The 21,515-nt window shown below is 38.6% G+C and overlaps 1 protein-coding gene across 2 annotated transcripts in view; it reads right to left on the bottom strand.

Annotated features, from left to right (window-relative positions):
• HMGA2 (high mobility group AT-hook 2) overlaps positions 1-21,515 on the bottom strand; it is a 135,460-nt gene that overhangs the window by 32,024 nt on the left and 81,921 nt on the right. The window contains exon 4 of one of the 2 annotated variants that reach the window (XM_033117305.1): positions 18,556-18,654. The exons of the other annotated variant lie outside the window; for it this stretch is intronic. Coding sequence (XP_032973196.1) covers positions 18,625-18,654 — 30 coding nt within the window. The 3' untranslated portion in view covers positions 18,556-18,624. Of the gene's footprint in view, positions 1-18,555; positions 18,655-21,515 lie in introns of those variants that run through there. 2 annotated transcript variants of the gene reach the window in all.

Here is a 21,515-nt window from a genome sequence, read left to right as displayed (position 1 = left end):
TGTAGACTAGCAACTACTTTGGCTTTGAGCATTTCATTATTCTCTGTGCTGGTCTTTCTTTGAGAGCTGGGAAGAAGTGCCCTCTTGACTCTGAAATCAGCTGCACAAGGTTTTTCTTTGCATTTTTTTGTCCTCTGTTAGTCCATAAAGCTTTTGTTTTTGTCAGGCTGTTTCGGAGGAGGTAGAAGAACAGGCCTTTGTGTAGAATGTGCGTGTTTCAGTTTTACAGTTCTAATGGAGAGGGTGTTGGTGGTTTCTGCTTTCCTGGTCTGTTGGGAATTTTCCTCTGATAAATATAGATTTGAGTTCATTTCATTGTGGACAGAAGGGTGTAGCTGTTTCCGACAGCTAGATAATGAATGTGCCATGCTGCCTCATTGGTCATTCCAAAAGGAATTCCAGAGATGGGTAGTGAGTAACTTGCATGAGTTTCTGCCCACATTCTGGAAGTCAACTCAATGTCTACTGACTTTTAATGGGAGTCAATTGCAGTTCTATTGGCTAAACTGAAGAACAGTAGAACCTGAGGTTGTGTTTGGGGCCTTTGGCAGCCAGGTAATAACTGTTCTCTTTGTTTCATACTGCTCTTCCGACTCCCTGTCACTTCAGGAGGGGAGTGTCCCTACTCTGAAAGAGTTGTCTATTAAAATGAGATGCTTGTCTGTAGATGCAGTGGGATTCAAGTCTTGGCTCTAGATAATACATGTTTTGGTATGTCTGGGCTTATTGCCAGATACGTGTAGATATCTGATCTTAGGAGGGCCTGTTGGTGGCAGTGGGTTTTTTTCTTCTTTAAATTTTTTTTTTTTTAAACAGAGGAAGGATGTTTGTAAGGTACTATCTTTGATTATAGTTGCTCTTTCCAGGATATGGGAGCTGCTTTGGAGTACTTAGAGAGGCAGCTTTTTGGCCCTGAGGAAATTCTCCCCCAAGGAACTCAGTTTACTTTGTAAGGGTGTGTAGGTTGACATCTTATACCCCAGAGTTCCATTCCCTTCACCCACAACGAAAGGACGTTTGAGATAATGGTGAAGAACAGGGCTCTGGAGCCAAAAAGGCCTCTGAAATGAGGTCTCCACCAATTATGCACAAGCTATGTGACTTGGTACCAATTTAAACCTCAATTTCCTAATTTGTCTAACGTGGATACCTCATGGGGTTGTTGAGCTAATTAGAAATGATTGATGTCTCTGAAATACATGTCACAATTGCTGGCTATAAGAACTCAGTACATTATTTAGTAGCACTAGGGAGTGTGGCAGTGGTGGTGTAGTAGTAACAGCAGCAGTAATACCGTGTTTCCCCGAAAATCAGACCTAACAGGAAAATAAGCCCTAGCATGATTTTTCAGGATGACATCCCCTGAACATAAGCCCTAATGCGTCTTTTTTTTTTTTTCCCCTAATGCGTCTTTTGGAGCAAAAATTAATATAAGACCGGGTCCAAAAGATGCAGGAGGGCTGACTGCCCGACTAGGTCTTCTTTTCGAGGAAACACGGTAGTGACAGCAGCAGCAGTAATAGTAATAGCAATAACAGCAGTAGTGGTAACAAAAGTAGTAGTAATAACAGTAGAGTAGTAATGGTAGTAGTAGTAGTAATAGTAGCAGCAGGAGTAATAGTAATAGCGGCAGCAGCAGTGGCAGCATTCCTCATTGTTCATGATTTGCATTGCTCAATATCAAAGAATTGGGTATCACTCTGGTGAATGATTACCAGACTTTCCGTGGTATAAATTTAAAATCTACCCCCTCTCATTTGCCAATACTGTGGCCCTTAAAGCTTTGCCATTTCTGTGGCCCTCAAGATTCCAATTTTGGCTGCACAGGGATATGCAGGGCATCCAGAACAGGATTTTTAACATGCATTGTTCACTTAGCTTGCACAAGACAATGGCAATTTCCTTTGTATTGTGTGATGCAGAGTTCATAGGCATACAATCTGCAAAGATGTTATGTAGCCTGATTTCCTTCATTCATCTTTAGCCTGGCTATTTAAAGTACTCGATCTGTGGCTAGGGATGTCCTCCCCGCATATTCTTGTAAGGCCAAAAAAAAAAAAAAAAAGAAAGAAAAAGATGAAACAAAAGATTTACAAGGCACCATTACTTAATGGTAAAAGTGAAACAGCTTAATGATAGTGTCTTGCAAACTGCATCTCACCTAGAGACCCCATCAGCTGAATGGATCCAGCCTTGTGAACATTAAAGTTCCATGTGATAGGCATGTATGAGAAGTCCCTGTAGCTTTTTTCATAATATTCCTGTAACACGACGGCGCTTCAAGTGCGCAGCACCTAAAGCACTGAACTGCAACCCTGCAAGACTTGACTGCTTCAAGTACTTCCCTTGTTCCCCTACCTTCAGGACACCCTGGGCTGCTGGGAAAGAGAACCAGGATTTAAAATATACAATGGTCAGGGATTGCTTGTGAAAGGACCCTTTATTTTATTAAATTGAATCAATAACTACTAATTAAATTGCAGGATTGAAAAAACACAACACTTTATTTTCTTCAAAAATTACCTCTCCAAAAATAACTTTCAGCAACTTATGAAATTAGAATTTCAATAAAAGCAGTTTTAAATCTTTTTAAGTTATGTGTTGCTTGCAAACTACCTCTAGAATGCTTAAGTTGTTAAGAGCCACTTTTCTTTAAGATAACAGCAGTAAGTATTCACATTATGTTTGCATGTGTGTTACACACACAGGAAGAAAAAAAAAATCAAACAGATGCCCTTAGGTTATAAAGCTCATGTATAACACACTGCAATTATGCAAATATTCCTGTCAAAGAGATTTCATTCGTCAACAAATTTTTGAGGAGCTATTTGATTAACAGAGTATTCTTGAACAACTGTTAAGCAGCCATCTAGTAATAGATGACATTCGACTCTAAGTTTACTGCTTAGCAACACTTCTAATAGATGGTTGTAATAATTGATAATATTCCTTGTCTAAGTATAATTTTAAAATTAAGCGAAATTTCCAACCCATAGTTTGACATCAATAGAATGCAGAGCTAATCTGAAAGTTTGGATATTTGAACAATCTAATTTTCCTGGTGCTTTCCCCAAAAGACTCAACCACTATAGTATCTTCAGGATGCTAAGCCATATACACTCTGTAAATTCTCTTCTCTTGGGAGGCAATAAAGCTGCTACTTCTAGCTGTGGTGACAGGGATAGAAGAACCAAGGAAAGAAGGAGGCAGCTTGGTTGCTACTCAGTTCAGAAGCTGCCTTTCCATCACAGCTGGAACCTGGAACTTGCTCTTCTGCTTTCTCTGCTCTGACCGCTGGCGCAAGGAACCACTCCTTCCTCCTCTTCCTCTCAAACCCCTTTGACTCCTGCAGGGTAACCTCTTGGCTGCCAGAGACGTGGCCAAGACAGAGTCTTCTAATGCCTTTATAGATGCTCACCACTCATTCAAGGTCTTCAGGGAGAAAATAGGAAACCAAGAGACAACAGCAAGAAAAATGCCAGCCTCTGAATTGAGTGTTCACATTTCCAGTTCCTCAACCTATATGCAGATCACTCTCAACTTGTGAACTTTCATTTATACACACGAAGGTAAGCCTCAGAACAAAAGCTCCTCAGTTCAGCTCCTCACTATAGGATGGCGTGCTCCAATGGTTTTTATGGAGAAAATGGAGGCATGGTGGTTTTTATGGAGAAAATGGAGGCATGAAAATTGGCAGAAAACATAAAGGCTGAGTTGCTCATGAAGGCAAATTTTGCATCCTCCTTTTATAGCCATAACACATCAGGTCATAAAGTGCATAAGTGGGCTAGGGCTGAAAAGGAACCATTCCACATCACGAATTCCAGTGTTCTTCTAATGAAAAGCAAAAAGATAGAAGTGTAAAAAGACGCTATTATTATTCAAGAATATGGTCATTGCTATACAACTGGAAAACGTGAGCACAAGAAAAATGCCACTGGATCGATGCAACACTGATTTATCTACCTTGCATTTAAAGTGCCACTGTTGAAAAGCTGTATAAATTCTCGATTGCTCAAACTGTGTGGATTAATATCTCACAACGTACCCATCTGAATGTGAACTAGAGCACTTAGACCATATTCTCTTCAGGTGGCTCTCTTTAAAAAGATATGAGAATTCCCTTATCTCTGAGGGCTACCTGTCCAGACAACACACAAACAGATGTAAACATTTTCTGAGAAATTCAAATGGTTGACAGAGACCTGTATCTTCCAAAAGAGAGACAATGCTGTTGCAAACTGAGGCAGAAAGGAGGTGAGATGTAACTGATCCAGGAGGTTACAAAAGACGTTTGTGGCTGCTTCTGAGAACTTAGTTCATGCTCTATTCCAAAGACAGTTTTACGGTGCTGACAAAGTAGATGTATTCTGGCAATGCTTTCCACACCCTGTTCTGATGTTACCAAATCATGTCCCCATGGGTATAAGCCAATTAAGAACCAGTTACCTCTTCTTAGAAATGGTAAGTCAAAATTTAGTGAATCGAAAATGTCCTTGCTTTTGCTTATAGCTTACAGAGTACAAGCTAATATTAAAAAGGATAAAGACATTTTTAATGACTAGTCCCCACTATCTTCTGTATTTTTTTCTTTCAGTAAACAATCATTTCAGAACAACAGACTTACCTATTAATAGTTATTTGAGGAAGCAGGGTATAGGTTTGTGATCTTTTTATCCCTTAGCATTAATTACCTCTGAGTCACTGGATGGATCACTCATTCAGTATATAAAATGTTATTTAAAATGGATTTCATGAGAAATTCAACCGATTTTGAAGACTTTATGGATATTGTTTAGCTGGGATAAACGAAAAGGGAATTCTGAAGTATTAGTGCTCATACTGAAACGACAAATACTAAGGAAAGTTAAAAAAACAAATCCTTCTAGCCTGGTTTGTCCGATCAGGTGTATGTCATCTTCTGATAAAGGTGACAATAATACAAGCTTTCATGGAGCTCTGCAAAGGTCTTTTCTACATATCATCATGTTTATGAGGACAGACTGGGGGCTGAGGCTCCCGAAGGTTAACCATGGATGAAGAGGATATTCAAGCAAGCCTATGCTTATCTATTCCGAAGGCCACATTTTCCCTCCATATTATGCTGAAGAGGAGTATACCAATTGCAAAGTACTTGTACGAATGCAAATATCCTAGCCCAAATTTTCAAAGTGGTGAGGAATGTTCTTCTGTCACAGCTCAAGAACAAACCTAGTGTATGTGGGACAGAGGCATGGTGAGCAAACCAGCAAGTTGGTATCTGTGATGTGTGCTAAGGATGCCAAAATTACCGAAATTTTGAATGACAGTGGAAGGAAAAGTTCATTGGACTGTAGTTGTTACAGTTGTAGCTTTATTGAAAGTGAAGCAATCCTTTGTGAAGACGGTTGCTTTAGGTTTTGACTTGAACATGTATTTTGCAGACAGTAGCCTTGTCACAATGCCCAGAGAATCCTGCAGCTGTTCGTGTTTCTTTGAATTTCATGAGAAAGTGGCCAGTGATCAAAAAGGCACTTTCATGTTTGGAGTACTTTGCAAGGCGGGAAAGAGAACCACTGGCCTGGTAATGATCACATTCACCCTTATACTCCATACTATTTATGACCATATATCTCTATAGTGTCAGTAGCACTGTGTCTGATCCTACACCCAAAACAAAGTTATTGAATTGTATCTACCCTTACAATTCATGGAGTTTGTTTACTCATTCATTTCTTCAACACACATTCATTTGGTACGTTCTATGTGCCAAGGACCAGAGTGGTTACATAGTTCCTCTCATATGGTAAGCATCCAAGAAACGAGAAAAGAAGACTGGATGAAACAATATGATCTATGCCACTTGAAAAGTCTAGTGATGCTTATGCCAATGACCAAACATCATCAAGACATAAACTTACATTCAGTATACTTACAAATGTAGCCAGAGACACATGTATTGTATACATTAGCTAGATTTTCACATACAACATTATCAACATTTATAGCTAAAATTTAAAGACGTTACTATTCAACTATCTGGAAAATTAATATTTTCTGAGAGTCCAACATTAACTGAACTTTTACAGTATCTAGTTTTGAACCCAGCCTCACTTCCTCTTTCTTCTAAGAGGTGCAATGACTATGAATGTGAACCTTAAGTGAAATATAAGTATCTTGCTTTATATGTTTTAGGATGAAAATATAGATTTCTTTTAGTCGGAAACCTGAACTTGAAGCCAAATGTGTGCTACAAAACAATTAAAGAACAAAGACAACTACTTAAACTAGCCAAGTTTAAATAGTTTAAACTATTTAAATTTACCCAAACAATCTCAATTTCTTGGATTTCTAAATATTTTAGTTCTCCATTGGTTGTGGTGATCTGACCCCTGGCAACTAATATGTCTACACACACAGACTTTTTAGAGAGGAAAAAAAAAAAAGAATATAAATGCCTAATCAGCAATTTGTATGCTAAAAATCCTGTGTATACATATTTGGACATATAAAGCTTTGGATTTATATAGCACATGTGCATAAATGCACACACATACCCATATCTATAAATTTTGTTAGCTCCTGGGCTCCATTCTTGTTGCCCTTGATAAACACAGGAGTTATAATCATATCATTAATATTTATAGGACTGAGACTCTCTTAAGTCTTTTAACATTGGATTGCTTCAGGTGGTTGTGAGATGCTGGTTTTGGGAGGAAGTAAAGAAGGAAATTCCAAAATGTGAATGGTATTTAAATCTCTTAAATTTTTTTCTTCCAACAAAGAGAAAAAGAATAAAATTATGTTTCCTTATTCAACAAGATGGCATGCAGAAGGCTATTGGGTAGAAAAGGAACTAAAAAGAATATAAAGACCCAGTGACTTGTGTCCCTTTCATGAAATATGTGAGTTTAAAAAAAATCCAATAACCATAAAACAAGTTTTTCTTTGATGCTGAACAAAAAACAAGCTTGAAATTTAGTGCTGCTGAGCAAATGAATAAAAAATACAGATGTCTTTACCTTCAGCTCAACTCAGATTTGCCATCTGAACAGCCCCATGTTTAACTCTTTGTACAACTGACTAAATGTATCAAAGCATTAGTTAACAGTGAAGGTTTAAAGTAAAACTTTAACATACATATTTTTCCTTCTGTTTTTCTCTTTTAATGTATTAGGAAATACAGCTGTGACATATCCCTTTTCTTGTCCTTCATGAATTACAAATCTTAAAATAACACATAAAAGCAAAATATGTTATCTTTTCCTGATGTAGTACTCCGTTCTAATTTTTTTCAAATTAACTTAGATATTGATTGTTTTATTTAAAATGTAGGACCTTGATGCTATTTTAATTTTCCAAAGTCAGCTCATGATACCAATTTCCCAGGGGTCAAAAACAATATATTAAGGAAATACCACCTGCTACTTAGAGCTTCCACAGGAAATTTGCATTTCCACTTTGTAATGTATTATTTGGGGGAGGAAATGACAACCTACCTCATTATCCCAAAGCACAGAATCCCAATAGCTGCAAAGCAGCAGAGAAAAAGAAAGAAGGCCAATGTCCATTTTCCTACTGACATTGTTTGTAAATAAAAAAAATCAGTAGGAAAAGGCAAAAAGCATGCATTGAAAGATGCCAGGCTCACCCAAACATTCTTTTGTTTCCATTAAAGCCCAACTTGCTTGCCAGCTCAGTTGAGTAGGGCCAGTACCACAAAGGGGCAGCTATGGGCCCTGGGCACATTTTTCAACCTTTTGTAAACAATTCCTGTAGGATTAAGGTGCTGGTCATGGCCGTGCCCTTTAACCGACCTCCAGGAGTGAGAGAGAGCACATGGAGACAGCCTTTTCAAAGTTCAACAGACCTTTTCTACAGTGTTATTTACAAACCAAACAAGGTTGAAGATAGATTACTTCCTACTGTCTAGCTCACAGGAAAGAAGCATTATGCTCAGGTATAGTATATACATTAGGGAACAAAGGAGTTGCTGAAAGCATCTCCTCTTAGAAGCATTCTGCTATCTTGCGTCTACAATATGCTTTACTTTGAAAATCCCTGTTGATTCAACTTTTTTGAGTGTATCATCTCTCTCTTCTTCTCCCTGATCGTTTACCATTATTTCATGGATTTTCTTCCTCTATAGTTCTTATTACTATATAAGAAAAACCTGCTGATCCCTGTCATATACCCCATACTTAATGTGTATGGTAATTAAAGCAACCTATATCTTGACACATTAGAAAAATTTGTTCAATCAATCAGTGAGTGTTATCTGGGTAAAGGCACACAGCTAGTTTCATCAATTGTTTTCCCTCACTGAGTTGACTGACTGTCCTCTTTAAAGCATGGAGATAATTTCAGGTGAATTTTATTTAAAATTGAGTAGAAATGCGTATTCATTGAAGTACTTGCTGTTAAACTACTTGAAGAACTGATGTTACTCTTAGGTTTTTTCTGTCATCTGCCTGTGTAAATTGCATCTACACACAATCTACGTGCATCTACATGCGTCTCTTCAGGAAAGATCAAGTTGATAAAGTTTTTCAAAATTTTAAAACAAGGGTGAGTTAATATAGGTTTTTAAAATTAGCAATAGCTTCATCTGCAGAGATGAAAATTATTTAAATGTTATGGTCATGAAGCGCTATAGCAAGCAAAACAGAACACTGCTTAAAAATCATGTGTTTAAGATGCAACACTGAAACACAAGAATGAGGCAGTTTTGCTGTTGAGATAAATGGCTCAACAAACCAGCCAAAGAACACCCAGTATTTATCTAGGAAGCAGCTTTTAGAGCAGAGAAATGTAGAACTTGTCTATACAATATCCAAATACCTATGTAAAAACTTGGCCAATTCCCTTAATGTATTGGTTCAAATTTCAAGTTTGCTGTACACAGAGCAAGTCAAAAACAGTGAAAAAAGATTGGAAAATGGAAATCCCAAAATAAATGAAAAATAATTGGATTGTTTAGTTTGAAGAGGGTGAGAATGCTAGTGACTTAAGAGCTGTCTTGGGGAGATATATGTCTATACAGATAGATATAGATATACATGTAGTTAAAGATAAACAAGCCTTTATCTTCACATATACATAGATACATAGAGAGATAAACAACAAGCTTTTATCTTTATAGGAACCAACAACAAGCCTTTATCTTCTATGATGGCAAATCAGGAAACATTTGTATTAACTTAATAGAGGCATCTGGATAGCTGGAAGCATCATGAACTATATGTCAAGGTCCTGGCTTCTGACCCATTTTCTGCTTCTAGCTAGCTACAAGATCTTGGGCAAGTCTTTTGAACTCTCTAGTTTTCCATTCCTCCATCTCAAATGGAGATCACTGTCAAATCTCACCATTCTATAAAACACCAAGAACTCTTGGTCCTTGCCTTCTTCATAACTGAAATAATTACCCATTTTGTCTATAGCCTGGCAACTTAAAAGTATGGGGCTGTCTTTGCCAGTGTGGTTTATATATTTGGCAGTACAAAGGAACACCTAATAGAGGTAGAATAGAAATCAAAAGGAAAGCAGTCTGTGGTAAAGTAGCAATTTATCTTTTCAGAAAAGTTGTGATCGAGCCTGGTGTGACCACAGATTGTAGCTTATCGAATTAAATTTCAGAAAACACTCTTGGGTTTTCCACCATGAAGGGGATAAATTCAATTCCTATAATTATAGCAACTATTAGGCACCTGTGACCGTTCTGATCAGTGGAGACAGGGGCCATTTTGTAAAAGTTGTCCAAGGCTGGAACTCAGGCTGGTTTGAAAATGGTGTTAAGTTGTACTTTTAAAAATGACTGATAAAACCTCCCATGTGTTGACAAGAAGGCCATAAAATATTGTAGCTTCTCCTTCCTTTACATAAAAGGAACATCCAGGCCCTTCCCCTCGGAGTCTGCAATGACATACCCTCTGTGGTTACACTTTAGCAGCAAGAAGACCCTGCTTATTTCACACTAACAATGATCAGTGTGGCTGGGCAGAAGATTAAATGCAAGAACACTTTTTTTTTCCCTTTCCTTGAATGAACACAGGACTGCTTCTGGAATTAGAGTTTGCATTCTTCTGGCCACATCCCTCCCCCGGAGCAGAGCGTGAGTTGGGAGACAGCTGAAGGAGCCTCTAGCTGAATGTTTCATGTGACAATGGGGGTGTTTCAGAGCTTCCTGCTGCTGGTGGTGATCCTGCTAACCTTTTCTTTGTGATCTCTGCAGTTAAAGAGACTGTAAACCAGCATCCAAGCTGATTGAATGCAGGTTTAAAGAGCAAAAGAAAACGGTGGTTGTTTAATGATTAAATGCCTTTTTTTAAAATTGCTAAACATGGAAGTTGTTTTATTTATTTATTTATTTATTTATTTATTTATTTATTTATTTATTGAAGTTGTTTTATTTTAATGTTTAAATTAACGTACATGCTGGATGCAAACTGCATTCAGGTTGGAACAGAACTTCACCACACTGTTGTGCTTCGGGGGAAAATTGTTATTCTTACTTTAAAAGCTCAAATTTGTCAACTAGCCTTGAAAAGCTCTGCTCTACCACCCTCACCGGCCTCCCAGGAATGAATTCTATAGGGACAAAGTTAAACACGTAACTTGTAAAACTATGGAGAAGTAAACTTCTTGTTCCACAGTAACCGGAATAGTTGCCAAATGCAGATAAATCTTCACCCCGAGCAGGAAGCCCCACACTGTTCTGCAAACAATTCCTAGACTTTGCCACTGTTGAAACTGACTGAATGCTCAAACCACAGGCACCTCTGTTCTAGGTCCCCCTTATTGCTTTTAGGGGAGGAGTTGACATTTTCAAAAACCAGTGGCTTCCCTAGTAAATAGTATGATTTAGTGGAAGTTTTGATTGTCCTGGGTTGGTATCTCCGAGAACAGAAGGTTTAATTTATTTTGCTCCAAGCAGGTGTGTAATGAGAATAGAGGCTGTGTTGATAAGAGATCGCAGGGAGTTGGTAATATATTATCCTTGTAATTTCTTCCCAAAATAGACTTAATGGAAAGAGGATTCATAATATACCCCTTCTCAAAGGAAGCATTCCCCAATACAACAGAAGCAGTCATTCTAAAAACAGCTTTATGACTCTTCAGTCAATAGCTCTATTTTCTCCGCTTTCACAACTTCCTTCCTTCTAGTATGTATGAACGTATGTAAGGACGCACACACATTCGCATCTCAACTCTCTGCGCACACAACTGAAAATTCCCCAACATTGGATTCCCCGTCCCCCTTGCCATTGAAAATTTAGTCATTATTTGATGTGATTTAATCTGAGTACTTACAACGCTTTTCATTTAATTTCATTTTTACTTCAAATCTGATGGTGAAAAACCAATAATTAGCCTTGGGTTACATTTACTTCAGGGAGCAGTTACTAAGTGCCCTATTACGAAGCCCAGTCTCAGACACAAAGACAAATAAGAGGCAGTGTTCATGAAATACTATGGTGAGCTGAGGGCAGAACACGGCTCTAAAAATATAGATGGCCTCAGGAGCAGAATCAGAACTCTGTGGTCCAGACTACTCATTATCAATCCTAATCACGCACCTAAATTGCAAGTCAGGTTACTTTCCCAGGTCTCAGATGAAATTCCCTTGCTAATCCTACAATGTTTTCCGTAGCTATATTTCACAAGTTAGAATTTTCTCCTGCTCAAGGCCAACCAAGTCCTTATTAAAACAGAAGCAGTCAAAAAGTTAAGTTGGGTGTCAATTTTTTCAAATTTGGAAGATGTTTTTCCTTGAGTAAAAAAAAAAAAAAAAAGGTTATAAATGGTGGTTAGAGTCTCAGGCTGAGTGACAAAAAGATAATGGTCTCACGTTATCTATAACCTAAAATGTAACACATTTATAATAGAAATTATAGAAGACATACTTTTTAGCTATTCATAGTTAATTAAAAGAATTAGACAAAAGTTTGTAAGAAATATTTTAAACACTCATCTTGGAATTTGACATTTGAGAAATACCAGGGTTTAATAAAAGACAGTGGATGGAAACTTTTAAGGAGGGTCTGAATGGGAGCTTCTGGGCATTTTCAAGGGCTGGAGATTAATGGCATTCTTTCTTTATTCTATTAAAATTTTACCTCAAAACATATGGTTTCTCTCTTCTCTGATATGTGTATTGCCAGGGCCACTCTAACAATATGACAAAATGGTGGAAAAGGCATGGAAGAAAATGGGAAGACATGTTCTGAAAGAATTGGAAAGATTTGGAAGAAAGAAGGGGAAGTAAATTGATATTTGTATGTATGAAAATATGTGAGACCATTATCTGGAGGGGCTGTAAAGGCAGGAAGAGTCTTGGAGCCACACGGCATTTTATTGTAGCCCACAGCAAAGTACCTCTGCCAGAGTCCCTACAGTTACTGCTATCTAGACTGATTTCCAAGGCGTGTGTGTGTGTGGTGAGAAGCTAAGCTGAGATGGAGGGCCACTGTGATTTGTAATCCAGGGTATTTACAAAATTTGAGTGCCTGCCCTAAATCAAATTTACAGCCCAGAAATGATCAGATTGGAGAGGCTGGAGACTATCCTCAAACATAGCAAAAAGAGCAATGGGATTAGAAGCAGGTCAGATGCAGGTCTATTAAAATAGTTTTATACTTTAATTTGAAGTGGGTTCATCTAAAAATTAGTTTCCGTAACATGAAGGAGAATAGGAAGTGGGTAAAGTTTCCAATACCGCCAGATAAACCAAGACAAAACAGATCTTCATTAGAGCAAGAGGAATTTTAGTTAGTATCAGGCGGTATCCTTCCCAAGGCAGGCTGGGCTTGGGATTGGGGAAAGCATTCTTCGGGGTATAAAAGTTTGGCATCTCTTATCAGACAAACTCTAGAGCTCCCATTTGAAGCCATAAAATGGCACCTATATCGGTGTCCTAATGCAACATTCTGGGCTCCCACTGTGTTATAGGAACATATAGGAACTTAAGGTATTCACTAAGTGAGTCAGGGAGTTGTTTGATCTTCAGCATCGTACGTAATATATTTTGTTTGGTTCAGTGCTAGAGCTGGCAAGGGGAGCCCACTACTGTTCCAGCTTATTCCCTGAAAGTCTGGGCTCTGACAGTGACCTGTATGGAATACCGGGAAGCCCACAAGTGTCCCTTCATCAAAGAATTCTTCTATGCCCCCCTTCCCCCCAGTTTTCAGAACACCAATTTATATAAATGGTAAAAATAGAGCTGCTCTGGTTTGGGAATGGGAAAGGACCCAGACTCTTTTCCTTCTATTTCCTGAGGAACTTTCTTCTAAGTATGGCCATGGGGAGTTTTTGCTTCTTTTTTACTTGACTGGGCCCAAATTTACCAATTAAATGAACCAGAGGAGCATGCCAATTAGTGAGAAGGGGCAGTTTCACCTCATTTCCAATTGGCAACACCAAAGAAATGGTCAGACAGACCTTTCCTAAGGCCACATGGTTAGTAGTAGAACTGGATCTAAAATACACATTTTAAACAAACCTTTTACATTTTCCTTTTCTCTATAATTTCCTATAATATTTTAGTAGTCCCTTGATGTTTTTGAGGATTTGGCAAACTCCCAAATTCACAGTCTCTAAATTTGGGAATCCAGGAAATATTTTGCTCAGGTTTGGAGATTTCTTCTGAAACTGTTAGTATGGAGAGGCAAATGTTTCCTGTGCATATCCTCCTACCAAGGTTAACTCCCTCTCCAACTTTTACCAAGGATTCATCCTTCACTTGATGGCTCTTTTCACAAAGAAGCTAAAACAATTGTTTAGTCTCTTAAAGAGAGTTACTATGTAAACTCAAATTAGGAAACAACCAAGTCGCACTGGGATGTGACTGTTGGCAACGTGTTGGCTCACTTTAACCGCAAATGAAGTGATTTTTCTCCTAAACATCAGCTTTCCGGAGCCAGAATTCAACTCTGTGCCTGAGAAAAATGACAAATTACTAAATGTCATGACCCTCTGAGTCCATCTTTGTTCAGTGAAAACTCAGGCTGCCTGTCCACTGGGTTCTTTTTATACAGCCTTGAATCCTTTATGGATTGAGGTAAAACAGATAGCAAATCTGAACACCACCTGGTGAAATGTTTTTGTTATATTTTATCATTTATATACATATTCCACCACCTATTTAATTCTATGGCACGTCTTTCAGTGGTGTTGATGGATTCACGGACATTTAATTCTTATCATTTTAATGGCAAGTCATATTAATAGAACATGTCACACCTTTCCATATTCTTCTCTGTCTTTCCAGCTTTGGGAAAACAGCAGATTTACATACATGTTTAAGAATTATTGCATTTGCCTTTGAAATTATATTCAATTTCGGTGCCTTAAATTCTATTTCATCTGCAAAGATCTGTGTTGGAAACACTTGACTTTATTAACTAGGTTAGGTTGCCACCTTATTCTCTTGTTTCCAAAGCTTGGAATTAACTGACTGTAGGGACCTGCCTTCTGCAATCACGCTCAAGGCTCCTCTGCAGTCACCCGTTCTTATGAAAATCGGACAAAAGTGGAAATAGAAAAGTAGATCAGCATATATATGGTTTTCCATTAGGACCACTATGTTCTTTTTATTAGATAGCTTGCCTAATTCACTTTAGCTTTCTTTTGAGCCAGAAACTCATGGGCTACTGCTGTATTTTCATTAGTGATACTATTTGATATATCGTTTAACAAGCACACCAAAATGCCTAACGTATGTATCAGTGTGAATAATGAAGGCTAGCTTTTGTTCTTTGCAGGGCACCAGCCTATATTTTTGTAGTGCTTTCTGTCTTCCACGTTTGGGATTTAGCAAGTCTATACTGCATAATGTTCCCAATGCAATGTAGCTGTAATATATGTGAGGTCTGATACATGTCCATTTTCTGTAAGAAAGTTCTCTCAGATAAAACAAGACTGTCGAGACCTCCCCTTTCTTTTTCATCCTGTTGAGAGACTAACCAGAGCAATACCACTTCCCTCCTACAGAAACATTTTTTCTTTTTTCTTTTTTTACATCTAGAGGTGCTTTGAAACATATGGTCAACCCACTGGTATCTCCTGCTCTACAGTATCATTGCCGTCACTTCTAAAAATAGGAATTACTGCCAGGAAACGGATGCAAACAACCATTATATGTTTCATAAAATAAGTAACATTGTTGCCTTTTTCAACTTTCTCTTCATTGCCCTTCTAGAGCATTTATGGTAGAACATTATAAAATTACATAGAGATGTCATTCACAAGACTATTTTCAGTCTCCAGCCTCCTGGTATTTGTTAACACTTTCATTTTGATCTGCACCAAAGGGTGAATTTTATTTCTTTTCTTAAAAGTTTGAAAAAAATGCATTCAAATTTTTTTTTTAATTTTAAGAAGTTGAAAATTACATTTTTGATGCTTTCAAAGCCATTTTTAAATTCACATTACTTATGGGTATTTTTATGAATACTTATAGGTATTCTTATGAGAATAGAACAGAAACGGAGTGAGACAAGAGAGAAGTATACTTTAGATCTTCTAGACCCATTTCTTCATGTTGCTAAGATTAGGAAGGATGTTTGCCTAGCTGGCTCTGAAGGATATTTTACAAGCAATGCATCTAGACACTCTTCCAGAGATAGGACTTTGAATAAATTATTTAGAAAATCCAAGTTAAAAAGCTTCCTCTGAGTGGAGAAGGGATGTTTTAGTTTGATTTATCAAAACTGGACATTTTCCCTGACTAAACTTCTAGATAATTATACACTTTTAGAAATCACGGAAAACTTGCCTTTCTTTCTCTCAATCTGTCATTACGTGTGGCATAAACACTTGTAGAACTGTAGTACTAAAGAGTTACACAAAATGAGTTCCTGTCTTTGTCAAGAAGCTTGAAGTTCCATCAGAGAGACAAGATGAATGCTTGAGAAACAGCTAGAGATACAAGCAAATTGAAGGCCAAACCCATGCATTTAGGTTGTTTACCTCTCTGACTCCACAATCCAGGAAATCCCTGGCCTTCTCTCACTATTCCTCTCTCTCTTTCCTCCCCAGCTCTGCCTTCTCCTTTCTCTTCTCAACTCCTCTTCTCCCTTCTGCCTGTGTTACCTGTTCGGCCCATCAGAGACATTTATAGGCTCTGTGCAGTACTACGCAATTACCCTCTCTTTTATGGAACAAAAGGCAGGAATACTTATATCCGTTTGTTTGCATGAGTCAGTCACGCATTCCATTACTCATTCATTCATTAAACCAATGTTATCTTACAAAACACTGCCCTTGACGACGTGAAGGAACCAGAGGATCAGACCCAGATTCTGCTCCAATTTCACCTCTCTCTCTGCAGTCCTCCCTTTTGTTCGAGGAGAGCCATCCAACACCACAGCTCTTTACTCAACTTCATCGTGGCTTCCCAGTTCTAGGGCTCTGGGCCGCCGTCCACACTGCAACGTGCTTCCCAGCATGCTCAAGGCCTCAGTGGCATGGGACGTAGGCCATGGGAATTCTCAAATATCTCCACCTGCCTTTTCTTTCTTCTTCGACTCCTCCCCCTTCCCTCCAGGCACTATTACTTTTAGTGCCCCCAGGGCTCAGCCTAGCCGGCCTTGCTCTCCTTTTTCTTCTCTACTCACTTCCTTAGTGCACCCACATGGATTCAATTAGCACCTATACTCAGATGAGCCCCAGATCCCTATCTCCAGCCCTGACCTTTCACCCTCTCTTCAGTCACATATTTCTCCAAGTCTACAAAATATATAGACTGGATAGTTCACTGTCATCTAAAGCAAACATGTCAAAACCAGATTTTATTCCCTCTCCCCCAAAGCTGCCTCTGCTGCCTACCTCCCCGTAAGCAGCAGCAGTGCCAGTGCCCCCAGCTCCCCAGTTCTATCTTCCAGCAGTCCCATCTTTCCGGTCACTGTCCCCCGTGCCTGCACCTTCCCCTCAAGTCTTCTGCGAAGCCCTATTAACTCATTCACTGTATTATTTCCTCAGACCCAAACTCTCACCACCATTTCCCCAGCCAAAGAACTATTTCAGATATTAAATATCTCAAAGTAAAATATACACATACACACATTCAAAGAAGTCATAAACAAGAAAATTTTCTGGGGGTGTCCTACACATCCTAAAACAGATCAGGAATGGTTCCGGTCACGTTTTCTAGTGATTTATAGAGCATAAAAGAAATGCGTCAAGCTGGAGTTATATGAATATTTATTAGGTTTTTCTATTTACTTAACTCAGCAGTTGTTTTACTGTTATGTTCCCAGGGAGGCACTGGCCTAACAGGCCCGTTAGAAATAGAGGAAGAAAAATGGAGACAAGGCAAATTTAATAACGGCATTCCAAGAATATCCATTACAAGACTTATCTGCTGTCCAGTCCATCATGCTGTCAGGAAATTTTGCCTCTGGTTTATCTTCAAGTTTCTCATTTCTTAATTGTATCCCTTTTTATTCTTTTTTTTTTTTTTTTGCAGTAAAGTATTCTTCCACCTCCTTGAGATGAATTTAAGAATAACTACTAGTTATTCTTAGTAGACATCAGAACAAACTGGCCGAGACTTGTAACTTCACTGATTACCAGAACTGACTTGGCTGAGCTTTGGAAAATCTAATTGTTCACTGCACCCCCTATTGTTCTATGTGGGATTTGTCCAAATTGCAAACTTCGTATAAAAGGATCTTCTTGCCTGTTAAGGATGAGAGCATCCCTGGTACTCCTCTAAGAACGGCTGAACTCTCCCTTCCTGGGAAAGTCAGTGTGTGGATGATCTAAATCTCTTGGCAATCCCTCTCCCTTTCTTTCCCATTACCTCTGTCTAGGCCATTAAAATGCTCAATAAAGTCATCTCCAGAGGAACAACAGAGAAGAGGGGAAGTAACACTGAAATGAATTAACTATATAGATTTTTCCAATTTGCTTTTAATAAGAATCTGTTAATAGAATGTTGACATTTTTAGGAATATCTGTTTGGCTTACTGCCAAATTACCCAAAGTTTAAACACAAAGATTAAGTCCACAAAAAGTATAAGTCAAGGCGGGTATTCAAAAGTGCATGTAACAAAACAGCTATAATCACTAAAAGTAAATCTGAAGCTGGGAATGAAATGTTATTGATAAATTGTGTAGGGGATAATAGATACAGGAAAAGGAGGGAGCCAATGGAATGAGAAAGGAAGGTTGCTGTTAGCTGACACCAAAGAGACAAAGACAGTGAGTACTTTCTGCGCATCTGCTTTATGAAATTAAACCATACCACAGCCAACACTGTGGCTTCTGCAAAAAGGTTAATCCCATACAAGCGTGCTCAAAGTTCAGCCCTCCCTCTACTCCCCAAACTATCCCCTGAGGCACGGAGTTGCACCTGAGAGCGGTGCCTTTTTCTAATTTGCACAAGGGTGTCATAGGGGACAGCAGTGAAACTGCATCCAGGATGCATCTAGATCTGATGTGGAAATCTAGGAATGAGTAACTCGGTATCTGGAAATGATCTGAAGACATCTGATGAGTTCTATATTGGAGAGAGTGACAGATAAGCCACATAAAGAGAACTTGGGAAATTCCTCAAGGTGCTAATGAGGTCAAGAGCTATCCTGGGCTCCTCCAACACCTTTTAAGTGACTCCTTTTGATATTGTTGCCTCTGGATGTTCTCTTCTCAGAGCTGGTTCTTGGAAGTAGCTTGTCTCTGTGGACATAACGTCAGAAAGCGTATGGAAATGGCATGAATACCTCAAAAGAGCACTCGTGGTACAACAGTATAATGGAGGGGGGGAAAAAAGCATGTTTCGGGGGGATGGGTAAGCAGAATTATTTAAAATTCTTACAGCTGTTCAGTTATAGGTTTCATAAGTAGTAGGAAATAATGACCTGATGTAGAGGAGAGTCCCAAAGAGAGGGAGAGGGGAAGGGAACTAATATTTATTACAGCATTGATTATACACCAGGAACATGATATGTATCACCAATTCTGACAAGGACCATGTGAGATAAGACCCTTTAACCCCACCTGGCAGATGAGGAAACTGAAATTCAGAGAAGTTAGGTGCTGTAACTCGGGTCACATAGTAAGTTCCATGGCTCAGATTCAAACCCAGGTCTAACTACAAAGCTCATGTTCTTTCACTTACACCATGCTGCTTATTAAAAGGCTGAACGATGTGCCTGATGAGAAAAAGTTAAAGGAAGTTCTATAAGTCATGCTTGACAAAAAAGCCTGAAAAGTGATATAATGTTTTTGAAGTCCTGTCTAGGAAGGACGAACCTAAAGGATGGTAACCAGCTGTTTTGAAACTTGTTCTGAAAAAATAAGAATAGGAAATGGGCTTCAACTACAACATGAAGGAAAGCTTCCTTACCAGAAAGGTTGTATGTATTGGAGTTAGTGGCTGAGGAACATGGAGGAATCTTCTTCCTGTGCAGAAGTTGAGACAAATGACCCCGGTAAGGAGATGAAAGGTGGAGTTTATTTAAAATAGAGGAAACTACTGAAGTCGTTGCCCAGAGAGAAGGAAGAGAAGGAAAACTACCACAGAATGGCCTGCTACAAAATGGCAGCAGGAATGGAGGAATAGAAGAAATGTTGGATGGGGGAATAAATAGAAAACAAGAGAATTGTGATTATAAGTAAGTAATGAAAACACTTTTGTCTTAATAATGTAGTGTAATTATCTTTGTGGAACAAAGTCCTGCAGCATCTCCTTCTCTGAAAGTATTTACAAGCAATACAGATTTTTTATCTGAATGGAAGACGTTAAGTGTGATCCTGCCTCACAGCAGGAATACACAAGTTCTAAATGAGCATTTTAGGGGCTTTTGTAATTTTCAAAGCCAGCTTATCGTTTTATATTTATATAGATTTAGTATTGACTTCAGTTAAAATACATAATGCCCCACTTAATTCTCATATTGTCCTATATCCTGGCCATTATCATCCTACGGCAATTTACATTTTAGAGTTATGAAAACTATGGCTCAGAGAGGCTGAGGGACTTACCCATTTAACAACTGACAGCTAAGACTGGACATTAAGTCGTCCTTGAACAGATCCCAAATACAGGATTCTTTCCAGAATCTTAACCTGCATTTCTCACACACTGAGGGTTGACTATCTATCAACCATACCACCTCAGGCTGTTCCCTTAACTTTGATGTGAGAGATTGTTTGCAAGGGTGGAGAAGAATTGCTAAATAAAACTGATCATTCAGAGTAAGAAATAAACTTAAAAAACCTCCAAGTATCTAGGATATCCATATCCCTCTATAGACATACATGGTGATGAGTCTAGTTTTCTAATAGTTGTAGACAGTGGGAAGCAATGTCTAAAAGCTTTTTTTCTTTATGTTGCTGAAGCCCACTACGAAGACTGCACTCAGAACATTCTTTCCTTCATTTGTTTATTCATGGATTTATTCAAATTGGAAACAGACGAGGTCACAACTTTTTGTCTACTTTTTCAGCACAGGAAAAATTTTCAATTTGTGTATCCTATAGAGGAAGAAATGCCAAAACATAAAAAAAAAATCAAGTTCACTTTAACTTATTTAAAAATGTTTTAACGTTTAGCTTACCGAAATAATACGCAGAAATTTAAAGAAAATTTTAAGTGTTTTTACCTTTAGAATTATTCTGGGAAATGTGGTAAGGATTGCAATAATTGGGTGTTTGGGGATGGTAAAGAGGACACAAACAGAAAAACAAATGGGAAGAAAGTATAATTATAAATAATAAATTTTAAAGAAGTGACATAGTGTCTTAATCAGGGAGCACCAGTCTAAGAGCCCTGATTTAGACACTAGAGGCTCCATATGATTGTATAAGCATAGATATTCCCAGATCCACTGAGAGAAGAATTTAATATAGCGATGGCACCATAATAGCCTCATTTTTGTTTGGCCATGCTTGGAAAACAATTTCAAGCACAAAATTGTTGACAAATATATAGCTCAATGTGATGAATCCCAAATCTTGGAGATTAAACAACACTGACCCTGCAATCTTTAAGTAGGGGTGCGGGGCAGGCAGTGGAGGCTACAGTGTAAAGGATCCCATCAACACAAGTATGACGAGCAAGATAGACGGGTATCTAAGAAACTGCGATTTGATATCATGGGAATTCAAACGACCAAGGGCTTATTAGGAGACTTGGCTTTAGGGATAATCCATGTTAGTGGGATCAACCATGCTAAGGGAATAGGAGAAATAGACAATTTAGAGCATATGACCCAGCCGTGCTTCCTGCGTCCTAATCTTGCTGTCATCACACAACTTTCCTTGGAGCCCTGCCAAGCAATGTGCCAGCAGAGAAGCTGCTCTGTTGGGCAGAGGATGTGGATGCTGACTAGCCTGTCCGTCACCTGCTTCCGGGGAAGGCTGAAAGCATATTAAGGTTTTTAGAAGCTCGATCTTCCCAACAGCCAGCCCCATTATTAAGCTGGCCTTTTATCTAAAACTAACTTTAAAGTCAAGCGATAGAGATAGCAGGTCTGCTATTCCCGACCTTTGAAAACTCCGTTTTTCTAACAATAAAACCAGCTTCCCCAGACCCA

Source organism: Rhinolophus ferrumequinum, chromosome 10 (assembly GCF_004115265.2).
Source record: "Rhinolophus ferrumequinum isolate MPI-CBG mRhiFer1 chromosome 10, mRhiFer1_v1.p, whole genome shotgun sequence".
NCBI lineage: Eukaryota > Metazoa > Chordata > Mammalia > Chiroptera > Rhinolophidae > Rhinolophus > Rhinolophus ferrumequinum.
Note: the sequence above shows the minus strand (reverse complement) of the source record. Positions and strands in the feature narration are given on the sequence as shown.